At 41.1% G+C, this 12,653-nt stretch overlaps 1 protein-coding gene across 4 annotated transcripts in view; it reads right to left on the bottom strand.

Annotated features, from left to right (window-relative positions):
- Positions 1-12,653, bottom strand: part of dlgap4a (discs, large (Drosophila) homolog-associated protein 4a) — a 141,975-nt gene that overhangs the window by 8,930 nt on the left and 120,392 nt on the right. For all 4 annotated transcript variants that reach the window (XM_036140099.1, XM_036140095.1, XM_036140102.1 and 1 more), the window contains 2 exons: positions 1,493-1,923; positions 1,289-1,386 (listed from right to left, as the gene is read on the bottom strand). In XM_036140099.1, coding sequence (XP_035995992.1) covers positions 1,289-1,386; positions 1,493-1,923 — 529 coding nt within the window. The remainder of the gene's footprint in view (positions 1-1,288; positions 1,387-1,492; positions 1,924-12,653) is intronic.

Below are 12,653 nucleotides of genomic sequence, written 5' to 3'. Positions count from 1 at the left end.
CCTTTTTTCTATGTCATCCAGCCGTACTCATGATATACGTATGGTGGTACTATTGTGAGAAAGCTAAAAATTGTGGTAAAGATTTACAGCTTCTTGCAGCTTTTTAGGCAACTGCGTGGCTGTGACTGCATATTAGCCCAATAAAGACAAATATTGTGCTTAAAAAAAACATTTAATGTTGTAACATATTACATATTAAAACTAAAGGCTGGTTCACACGGTAGGATTTTAAACTAGTCGGCTGATTTTCAAAGCCTGAGAGACAACACTGCACGTAACGATAAAGAAATCATCCAGTCAGACAGCGAGCTCAGCATACCACACACCAACAGATTTCACTTAAGATAATTCAGATATCAGACGGGAAATCTTGTGAAAACCTCTCAAGATCAAACTTGAGTTCAGAGCAAATAACCTCGCTTTCTGATTGGCTAAACGTCACATTCAACAGTCTGACTGCTCGTTTGTCCTCGGGGAATACAACCACACACCAGGATATCGGGGCAAGACAATCGAGCATGTTGAGTATCCCCGATCTGAGGTCGGAGCGGTCTCTATGCTCCACCGAGCGAACCAGATCGCTCTTAACACACCACACACGACAGGAATATCTCTTTAGATTATCTCAAGAGAAATGCTGATAATTGGCGCCACTCGGCAGGGGCGAGATCGGGGTGAGAATCGGGCTAAAAATCCTGCCGTGTGAACCAGGCTTTAGATTATTTCCTTGTGTTCAGGTTATTCTTTTAAAAATGTATTTACTACTTGCAGTTATAATAGTCCTGTTTTCTGAAGATTTTATTAAAATATGTACTATTTGATCAATTTGGTTTGGAGTATGGAATAAACATTTAAATGTCTTGTTGCACTGAAGTACATCATAGAGAGAAAGTAGTCATCAACATAAAAATGTATTATTATTATTAATAATGATGATAATATTAATAATAAGCAACAAAAACATTAAGGAAACTGTTACTTATGTGTTTATTTTTTCCTACATCTCTAAATACAAATAATTATTGCAAACAGTCTACTGCAGGGGTATCTATCGGATGTCTAGATATTTAACAATCAGCGAAAGGAAATGTTAATCATGCTGACAGTTTCTGGGGATCATGGGTTGGTGGTCTTCTACATTTACAGCCTGGAAATCAGATGAAAATCCCTGGTTTTGTATCCCTACTTTATACCTCGTTACTCACCGGAAATCAAGCATGTTTGTTTGCCTTTTAATTCAATCTCTAAAATCCCGTTTGTCCACCAAATCTATAAAAACGGTACTTACGGCCTGCCGTTTTCAACTTGAACGCCGATCGACTGGAACTTTAAAGGTGCAGACAGGGGTAAGGGCTCCTCTCTTGGGAGTGGAAGAAGGCAATCCACCTGAGAGAAGGGCAACATTTCAGCTTTAGATGACTGCAACTCCCAGGGTTCCCCCATTTCCCCCCCGCCAGGTCATGCATCAAAATAAACAAAAGACAAGCCTTACCTGGACTCCAATAGAGGAGAGTTTCCTCTTGGCTGCTGTTGGGGGCTTCTCTAGGGTGGCACCGGTGCTCAAGGTGTCATTTTGGGACTGGGTAGACGTTGAGGTGGTGGTGGTGGTGGTTGCGACGGTGGTAGAGGAGAGATCACGAGGGGCCGGAACAGGGGGTGCAGAGCCCGCAGGAGGTGCGGGGCTTATGATCGAGACCAAGGCTTTTGGAGGCTGGGTCCTCTTTAACAGGCTGCCCGTGCGTATGCTACAGAGGCTGTCGGACGAGTTGCTGCGCCCCGACTGGCTGTTGGCCTCGCTTCCCCGGTCTTGTTGGTCAAGGTATGTGTCCTGGGCCGACTCTGTGCTGCTCTGCAACGTCACTGAGATGAGAGGCTTGGATGCGGACCGGGGTGGAACCGGAGGAGGCGCCTTCCTATTGCTGACTGTTTACAGGAGAAGACAAAAAGAGAGAGAGAGAGGAGATAAAATGAAAGGTCTACTCTTTTAAAAAAATAAAATAAAAAAAAAAGCGGTATCTTATCCGTATTGCTGCATCTATCAAGCTGTGCTGGCTGCTACCTCCGCGCTTTTCTGAGATGGTGCCTGCAGTTGTGTTTCACTGACGTCAGTCTGTCTCTCGGGAACTTCTCTTGCATGCCACACCTTTATATGCTTTAAGCTCTAGGGATTCGCTTCTATCTTTCCTGCTAACATCCTTCTTTTATGATCGTAGACTAATAACGGCACGCATCCAAGATCTGTGTGGATTAATTCAGCAAAAGCAGTCGTCGTTGGCTTGTGTATCAACTGGAGCATTAAATGTTTTGTTAAAAATAAATAAATAAATGAATAAAAAGTACCGGTAAGAGAAATTAGATTAAACTGATGCACATCTAGATGTTCGTTAGCTCTGCTTCAAATTAGAACTGAATCATCAGTGAAAAATTATAAATTTCTCTTTGACCTGAAACTTGTTCTTCCTCTCTGCTTGCTTGCCATCTATGAAATCTGATCCCGTGGAAACCTTTCAGACACAGGGATCTTTCCTGTGCAGAACATAATGTGTTCTGTGATATGTTAATCACATTCATCAGGACAACGCAATAAGTGTCTGTCCTTTATAAAAAGTATGTACCTTAAATACCTTCTTTTTGATTAACAGTTTGTCTTTAGTGTGTTTCTGTGAACTTCCATTTGCCAGTCATGGTGCAGCTGATACATGAAATCTTCCCACTGGGGGACAAATAGAGGATTGTTTTATTTAAAACATTACCATATTAGATTTTACTTTATTAACACATTAGTTTTAAGTTAACTCTTGAAAGATCAGTTTCTGTCGTTAGCGTACGCATGGCTAGCGTCAGCATGGCTAGCATCAGCATGGCTAGCATCAGCACGTCTAGCATCAGCACGGCTAGCATCAGCACGGCTAGCGACATGCGGTATCTCCGAACAACACTTGAGCGTTTGCCTTGTCGGCTAAAGAAAGTCACACAGGCTCTTTTCTGGACGTACCTTCCAGGTTAGCAGAGTTTTAAACTTTCTGGAGCATCTTGATGTTTTATTGTCATCCATGAACGTTTAGGTGGTCAGTGGACGCTGTAAAGGGGTAAGTGTTCAAAATGTTTGCTTGATATCAGCCGCTGCCAGGAGGGAAGGAGCTGAGAGTTTGTGTTACTGCTGTGCTACTGGTCAAGAAAGGGCAACAATTTGGAGACACAAATGGATCAGTTTCTATCCATGTTGAGGATAATAATCTTTAAATAATTAATTTTCAAATATACCTTAATGTCATGATACTGATCCACTTGTATATGTTGAAGTCTGACCTATGGAAATATTTCCAGTTGCATAAACACGGACAGTCATGAGGTGAAAACTACCGGAGCGCCACCCATGAACCTCTTTAGGGTAAAGTTTTAAAAACTACAGTTCCCAATAAGAACTGTAGCAGGCTGCCGGCTGGCTACCTGAGCAAACAGCCTGACTAACCAACCAATCTCAGCTTGTTATACTTTTGGTATTTTTGCAGATTAAAAACAGCAAAGGTCCAATAATGTTCTACACAAGCACATTTACTTGAAAACTACTACTAAATTTAGAAGGGATAGTATGAAAAATTATTGCTTAGTTTTAAAAAAAGAAGACTTAGATCATGTTGTTGTGAAGCTTAATGTTAAACTATGATACAGAGAAATTGTAATTTTCCCAAAAGTAAATGATAAAGAATTGTCTACTAGTAACATTTTAGATGATTTGGGGGGGACAAATGTCATTAGAATTGCTTGTTGATGATCACAAACGTTCTAAAACTTTAGGGAAACTAACCATACCACTGCCTGCCGGAGTACATGACTTAAAGATGATTAATGGATGAAATATTTTGTTTAAAAAGGCTGACCGAGTAATTTAAAGCTCAGTACTTTTGCTAAAGAGTGAAAATTCTGTGGTTATTTCCACTGGTAGTCGCTCCCATCTAAATAGCAAACCAACACCCTATAATTCAGAGAGCGCTGAACTTCCATCAGCAGGCAGTGACGCAAAGAACCAGTAAGGCCCTCATTAAATCCCACTAACATACACAAACACGACTTTGGAATCCAGGTCAGGCAACTCGAGTACTGCGAGCTTCTATGGTCTGCAGTCACAGTCTAGCCTCGCAAAACCAGACTTCCCAAGGACAGAAGATAACATGTTTTAGCAAATGAATGAGACACTTCATGCAGAACTCGACGCACAGATAGGCAGCATTCCCCGCGTTCATGACTGCGGCCAAGCGGCTTCCAATGAGTCTGTTACATTTGGTGCCTACCAGCACAGACTTTATCAGGGAACCGCACACGGCGCCAAATGACGTCAGCTTATGAAAACTGCGGACTTCCAGCAGATCAGGCCGACGCTACAACGGAGCCTTTTGGTCTGCAACACATCTCATCCTTAATCATAGCTGAGCAACTTTTTGGGCGTATAACATGATGTCCTTCTCTTAGCTCAATATGACACCCACGAGCCGACAGCTACATCTAGGATAGGAGCGACATAAACATGAATTTGCAGTATTGCTTGCTACAGTCTAAAGTATTCAATGAGGGGTTCAAATACTTTTCTTTCACACATATCACGAAGACTTTCAACAAAAGCCTTCTCACAATAAGTCCCACTTCGACTCAACGCAGCATCTGCCTGATAATACCCTCCCAAGTCCATAAGCAGGTATGTCTAAGGGATATCAGATGACCACTAATGGATCCCCCACATCAACCCGACACTTCCGTGTGCATGATTTATTACCCTATTCAGAACGTGACGTTGCCATTTCCATTAGTGTATTTTTGCTTTCAAAAAAAAAAAAAAATCTCAATATTTTAGGTTGCTCTGTAAATAGGGAATTTCATCCTTCATTCTCACATCAGAGTTTATTCAGAAGCTGTTGTTTTCGATGAAGAAACCGAGTTAAAAAGTCCAAGTTTCCATTGAAGCATCAAATGTGCTCATGCAGATTTTTTTTTTTTTTTAAGTGACTCGATAAAAATTTGAATGAGCCTAGTACAGGAAAAAAAAAAAAATGTAGTAGGACAGGCTCTTTCCACCCTTGGTCTGCTTTGCTAAACAGGCCAACAGACCGTGGGAGCCAGCAGGAAAGACTAAAGCAAGGATATTATTTAGCAGAGTAACACTACATTAAGAAAAACAACAAAAAACCCAGATATCTCTTCAAACAATACCGTCTACGCTAGTCTGACACGTTAACCGCACAAAGTTTGCTTCAGAAATATGTTCAAAGGGTTTTGGCTCCAAAAGGTTCTCAAACCAGCAGAACAGACGCACAAAATCCGAGGAAGACTAAATCCTACGGTTAATACGCGCAACAAAAGGCACACAGAAATATGGCCCGCTGCATTTATTCAAGCGACAAGTCAGGATTAAACTATTGAATACAGGCAAAAAAACAAGCTTCTGATGAGCAAGTACCACATGAATGTGTTTTCCAGTTTGTCTGAAACGGTATTATTGCAATGCTTTGCTTTAATTTTTTTTTTTTTACACTGGAGACAGAGAGAAAAGCATTTTCTCTTTGGCAAAATATAACAGTTGAACGATTGCCGTATGAGAAAGGACAGAAACTTTATATCTCATGGACATCAAGAGCATTTGTTCCTTTCGGGGTTTGTTCTTTTCCTAAAGAGATTGTGCGTCATAAATCACCAATGACCAGCTTCCTGTATCAAGATATACCAAGGTTTTAAAAAGTAAAACGGGTTTAAACAGCTAATATTTTATGCCATGCTGATTCTACAGTTTGATGTACTTTTGATTCAAGTTTGGAGCTTAAAAAAAAGCACTAACTCTCCATGTATTAAGTCATTAGAAATCAATGTAGACTAGAGCATTCGTTAAGCATAATCAGACTCTCATCTAGAAAATCCATCATTTATACCCAGTTATCAGTTCAGAAGATATAAATGTGGATGAATCTGGCATATTTCTATACTTCATTCCCCTCCGCCATACATAGCCAGGCCTCAAAAATGATAAAATGTTATACCTTTCCGAACTTTTCTGAAATGTTTAGAAACCCTGTCAATCACAAGGACGGCAAATTAGTTCAGTTGGAAATAATACACAGCGTTCCATGAGGGTATGTATGTCGAATGCTTCCACAGAAGCAGCAAAAATGATCCGCCCACCCGCATTTAGCTCAATAAGCACTTCAAAGTACAACTAAATTGATTCTATGTTTATGCCTAAAAAATTTTTTAGATTAATTAACCTGTATTATTACAAATTAGTATTCAACATATTATTTTAGCAGCAGCAGGAACAACGGCTGCTTTTCAGTTCTAAATGACAGCCATTCATGTTATACAGTTTTGGGTAGATTTTTTTTTTCTTCATTTTTTTTTTTATAAATACCACAATATTTTTTAGATTAGATTAACTTTATTGTCCCAAAGGAAATTGGATTTGGGTACAGACTCTGGCTGCTACATAGTCCAAAATATGCATTCACACATAAAACACTACTATAAAAATTCCATTATAAGATAATAGATACATAAAGAGGCATGTTACATTACATTCACAATAAAAAAATCATGTATAAAAACCCTTCTTTAAAAAATCTGTTATAAGAGATAATGAATACATTTAAAAAAAAAGCATATCAGTTTAGTTTAAATGTTGAATACTATTGCCTATTCCACAATTTACTGCTTGGTGCTGTTTACTGCTTTAATGAAGCAATAAACAGCATCAAGCAGTATTTTGCTATTTACCTAGGAATTCTCTTTTGTTTTATCCATTTACACGTCAGTAGGGAAATTCTGTGTATCCACAGCAATAAGGCAAATAAAAAAAAAAAAAAAGGAAAATACACAAAAAAAATATGCAGTTAATTTAGTAGAAAATATTCCATACTATACAACTTCCCATTTAGTTTGAAATTTGCTTTTACATTTGAAAAAGGAAACTTTATTTAAAAAAAAAAAACTATAAAAACAGCCTCATCTAGTAAAAGTGGCCAGATATATGTTGCACTTAAACTGAACCGTAAAGGTTATTTGAGGTCATCCTGGTGTCAAATGCTCATGGCAGCCCATGTCTACGTTTCTGCTTTTGTTCGGTTAGTCAAAAGGTCTCATGGTTGTTGCTTAAACACACAATCTCATGCTTCCCTGTACAGTAACTATGAGATTTATTTCTTGGATTAAAAAAAATAAAAAAATAAATGTAAGCATCACAACTGAGAGCTATATTTGGATCTAAAGACAGCATGTAGCCTTTGCAGGGGTAAGTCCTGTGGATGCGGTTAGTGCTGGAAGAGGATGGCTCTTTCCTGTCCATGGCTAATGGCATGACGCTCATCACTGAGACATCTGCAGCTGAAACTACAGTTGCTTTGCCCATTCAGCTTAGAGATTACCTCAGCAATGAGTCTGGGAGGAAGAGGGTGTAATACTGTGGAGGATGACTCACAGTCTATCCACGGTAATACAGAGGCAGGCTCTGGATTAACACGAACACACCTCGGAAACACGACTAAGTTGGCTCTAAACTTGGTGGATGTCGTGGCACCCAGCAGTCTGCCATCGCGTCTCTTTGAAATGGTTTCACCAAATGTAAGATACTCTAATTTCAGCGTGGATGTGCACAGCACACACCAGCCGGTTTCAGGTCTCATTACAAGCCATCTGAAGTGTTTTGAGCAGCTAAAGTGCGTTGCAGTAATCAGATGAATTATCGATTTTACCCCCATGAACTGACAGTGGAGCTACGGCCTGAAAATGACACGTCTCTAACGTAGAGATCCACAAATCAATCTGCAAGAGCTCAGAATCTGTAATTTGTCGTTTTCTGTGAGAAAGTCCCCCCCCCCAGCCATAAAATGTAGCAAAGCTAACAACACGTCCTTCTTTCCTCAAGTTTAGTAAAAAATTTGATAAAAACAGAGCTTTGTTGCAATAGTGGGGGTATTTGTGTGACTCCTTAACTTTTTGTAGGAGTCAAATCTGATACCTTTGTTGAAGAAAATGCAGATACTCCCTTTAAATGTTACTGTGCTTCAGGAAAATGAAAAGATTAGAAATGGTCAATATCAGAACAGGCAGGTTAGACTTCAGAGACGCAAAAACTCGAACGGGTCAGAAAACGCCTGGTCAGTGCTTTTCTACCGCAAACCTGAGAACACTCACTTCTTTAAAAATGTAGACGCTCAATCAGTAACTACATCTAAATAGGGCTGGAGGATATAGAAAAAAAGCATATTGATAAGATAGAAATCATATTGATCGATATCGATAATGATCAACAAATTCAAAACATATTTTAAGCGCTTGGCGACCTATTTATAGGTAAAGAACACACAAACACTGAATTTAAACTCAACCAATTAATCTACTAACTTTTTACCAAAACTGCAAGTTTTTAAAAAGAAAAAAAACAAACGCATCTCTCAATTTGTTGAAGGGGGTTGAGCATGGTTCCTGGGTCTGTGTTTGTGATTGGTTAGGAGGATGTAATGATGTAATATTAACCTACTTGGCTAGAATGCAAAAGGAAGGAAAAGTTTTATTCTATTGAACTTTTTATTGATGCCTTTTTTCTATCATATATATATATATATATATATATATATATATATATATATATATATATATATAGTCAAATTTTGATGATTAAAGCCCAGGGGAGCCTGAAACAGGTTTACTTGCTGTATGGAAAGAAGAGGAAGTGAAATGCCTTTTGGACTTTGAGATTGAGATTTACTGATTGAAAGAGCAAAAGATATCCATGGCTTTGGAAACATCGCCGTCACATGTCTTACACAGATAATTTACTTTACCTAAATTTTCCTTTCTCAACCCAAAAGGGAAAAGACTGGCATGACACGGATAGCCAGTAAACCAAAGCAGAATCTGTTTCCAGTCATCCCGTTACTTTCAGAGGATTGCCCAATTACGGCCGAACCATGTTTAGGATGAAGATCATCGCCTCCACAATCTACACCGAGCCGAGCAGCGTGTCTGTTATCATAAACGGGTTGATTATTAATTTCACTCGATGGCTGCCGTGTCCATACCGGGGACAGTTGACACGATGGCTCCGGTTAGCTTGTTCTGTTAGCCGAGAGATGCTCGCCGCAGCGTGCTACCAGACCGGGCGTTCAGCGGCGTATGGCCCGGGGCGTTATGCGATATGATACGGGTGAGGTAGCAACAAAGGGACGGCGCTTAGCCCCATCACGCTGTCAGTAGCGGCCACGTTAACGCCTAAACCAGCCTCGCCTGCCGCGCGCACACGGTCCCCCTTTCTGTAATCCTCACCGCTTTTCTTTATCCGCATGAGCTAGCTACCCCACACACCATCAACGTTAGCTCGGGTTAGCCCGCTGTTGCTAGACAGTCGACAACAACTGACAGTCCGAACGGCGAAGCTCAGCGGCGGCGGGTGACGTAAGACCTTACCGTGCAGCCGGTAGCTCGGAAATCCTAGTTTTCTGCTCATTCATCAGCGGCAGACAGACCGTAGACGGTTGCCCCGCTGTAGGGTACACAACGACGGCGTAAAGAAAAAGATTTGTGTGGTGCACGCCCTTCACGCCGACGATTGGAGTCCACGCTCTCGGTGGCTGATGTCCGACGGCGATTGGATGGCTCCGCGGCTCGACGTTATCGAAGATGAAGGTGATTGGTCAGCGCGTCGGCGTTACGTTCTGCGCGAGCGTGTGGAGGGTGGGCGCGCTGCATTTCGAGGGCGACGCCGCGGGAACCGAATCCCGTCTAGACATTAGAAAAACAACCTCTTATCCAGTCTATTGTGATCTACTGTCTGTTACCACGTACGGACAATGGAGCAATCCTTCATTTAACCCGTGTATATATAGCTATATACATACACACAGGCAATTTAACTTCAGATCCACACTGCTCTCAATGGAGACATTATTAAATATGGATGTATGAAAAGGGGAATTAAATAAAAAGTTTTTATTTATTTATTTTACTATCGTTTTATCAGTTGGTCTTAGATTTATTGTAGCTTGTAAGAACTGGTAACAGTATTTTCCCATTTTATTAGTTTTTAATCAGTCTGCAGGACGTCAACGGTGTTGTTTTTAAAGCGCTTTATTAATGAAGTTGTATCGCATTTATTGTAAGTATGCACAGCGTTTTTACAAAGGAGAAGCAATTGGTTATGTTAGTGCAAGTGTACATGGTTTCTCTGACTGGGGGTTCCCAAAGTGGGGGTTGGGACCCCCCGGCCTGGGGGGGCCTGGGCAACGACTTGCCAGACACCTCTTGGGGGTCGCGAGAAGATTTGATACTGATTGTGCTAACAAGATTTTCTATTTGTTTATTTCTGAAACAGATACCAAAGCATTTTGTTCTTATAAAAAAGTACAACTACTAATTTTACACATTATTCCCAAAATATCATGACTTTCTACTCGTAACCCCCACCTCCCTCCCAAAAGGGAAAAAAAAAACAATCCTACCCACAACGTTATTTTGGCTGAAAAGTTTGAGAACCCCTGTGTTAACGGAGCAAAGAGTAAGTTCCAGGATTTTTGCAGACATCTGCCCCCTCTGGCGACAAATTGAAAGACACCAGTGTTGTGCACGTGCGTGGGAGAAGAGATCTGCTGCTGACGACGGGTCTTTTGTCTAGAAGAGGCGTAATGTCTTCAGTTCTAGACAGGGGCCAACAGGGGCCAACAGGGGCCAGGGCCAGTTCTACAGGGGCACCGTACTAAAGACATAACATTAAATACACTTCTTTCGATTATATGCACTGGCAAAGAAACCATAATTGATTGGTCACTTTGACCAATGTTATTTTTTTACCTTCACAGTTTCCGTCAAACGAGGAATTAAAAGTAAAGGCGTTTCACGTTTAGCATACAGCTGTATTGAGATGTGATCCCACTTTTCATCGGCTAGATTAGGGGTCTGAAACCTGCAGTTACGGAGCCTCAAGTGGCTCACTTAATATTATTAAACAGTTAAATATGGCCCTGTTTTATTGTTTCATTCTTTTGTTATGTGCCCCCATGAAAAGACACTGACCCCACCTTGCCCCCCCCCCCCCCCCCCCCCCGGTAAATTTGGTCTAGAACTGCCACTGCTTCAGTGGTAAAAAAGCTATAAATATTAAAGCCCATGTTCTCTCGCTAATGCATTGATTATGGCAGAGACTCAACAAAGGACACAAGCTGTATAGACCTTTAGGTGAAGGTCTAAATAGTTTGAGTCCAGGATATGGGAGTCTGCAGAAATCTTAGCGGCCCTTTTTCTGACCCTGGACCAGATGGACGGAAGGTCTGCCCCGATGATCCTCGTTGCAGACCTAATTGCTCGTTGCAGTTTGGACCTGTCCGGTTTTGCGCATAAGCCTAACCCCACAGTGACGGTCGAACACAGAACATCCTTAATAAAGGTGTTGTAGACACATACACACACATTCTCGTTTTGCTACATGCAGCGAGGACTGTGTGCTGGTTCCCATTGACTTCCATTGATTTTCAGTCATTTTCAAACCTTTCTATGCCCTGACCCTGACAATCACCCTAAACCTAACGATTACCAGCGAATACCTAACCCTAACCTCAGCCTAAACTCAACTCACACCTTAGCCCTAAAACTTACCGTAAGCAAAAAAAACAAAGCGAGGACCAGCAAAATGGCCACGCTTTGGTACGACTCACTTTGATGGCGAAATCAGAAAAATGGTCCTCACTCTGATGCCTAAAAAGGAACACACACACACACACACACACACTTACACACACACTGAACCTTTTCTTTTTCGACCTGCATGGCGGCTTGACACTCACTAATCATCTGCCTCTCTCTTTACGCTTGGCATACATTGCCATGGTGTTGGACTCAAACCGTTCATGCGTGGTGATACGCTTCTTTGTCTTATTATCAGTGGGTTGTATCTCTGTTGGCCAGGCCATAGCAGGCTATCTGATGAATGACATGAAGTACGTGCTATAATGTCTTACCGTTCAGCTGACCTTGTTGGACCTGCCTAACCTGCTGTAGGCACTGAATTTCTTGTGACCCCCGTCAGTGTGTCTGTTCCCCTGTAGGATCTTGAACATGTTCAATTCTGTCCATTCAACACTTTCTTTTATAATCATCTTACCTCTCTGTAGCATTTGGCCGTACTTATAAACCTGAATTGACATTCCGATGTCCTTGTTGTACATCCTGGTTGGGTGAATCAGTTAGTCGATGTCATGCTCATTCTTGGCATACAGATTCATATCCATGTTGAGAGTCACAGAAGTTGTCATCAATAGGCTAGTTCCAGTTTGTATAAAATGTAGTGTTTCATTCACATTTACAAGTCCATTTTCAGAAGGTGCTGTATTATTTAGTCTTAGTAAAGGATCAGGATAATTCAGTCATGATCTTATCCATCAGGTCTGCTGCCCTTCTGCTCATCTGCCCTTCTCAATGATTGGTACCCATTTTCATGTGCTTATACCCCCACAGACCTGTCGTCCTGGCTCCCCCTTGCCGTAGCATCTTTGTTGAACTTCATCAATCTCGAGCTGTATTAGTATTTTTTTTTCCATGAACAATAGAATAATGAGTCATTATCGCTGTCTTGGGGTCTCAGAAGGGATTGATTTGAAGTATAAGGCATCCGACATTAACACCAA

The sequence above is a fragment of the Fundulus heteroclitus genome, chromosome 1 (assembly GCF_011125445.2).
Source record: "Fundulus heteroclitus isolate FHET01 chromosome 1, MU-UCD_Fhet_4.1, whole genome shotgun sequence".
Lineage (NCBI taxonomy): Eukaryota > Metazoa > Chordata > Actinopteri > Cyprinodontiformes > Fundulidae > Fundulus > Fundulus heteroclitus.
The sequence above is the reverse complement of the archived record's forward strand: the minus strand, read 5'-3'. Positions and strand labels throughout refer to the sequence as shown.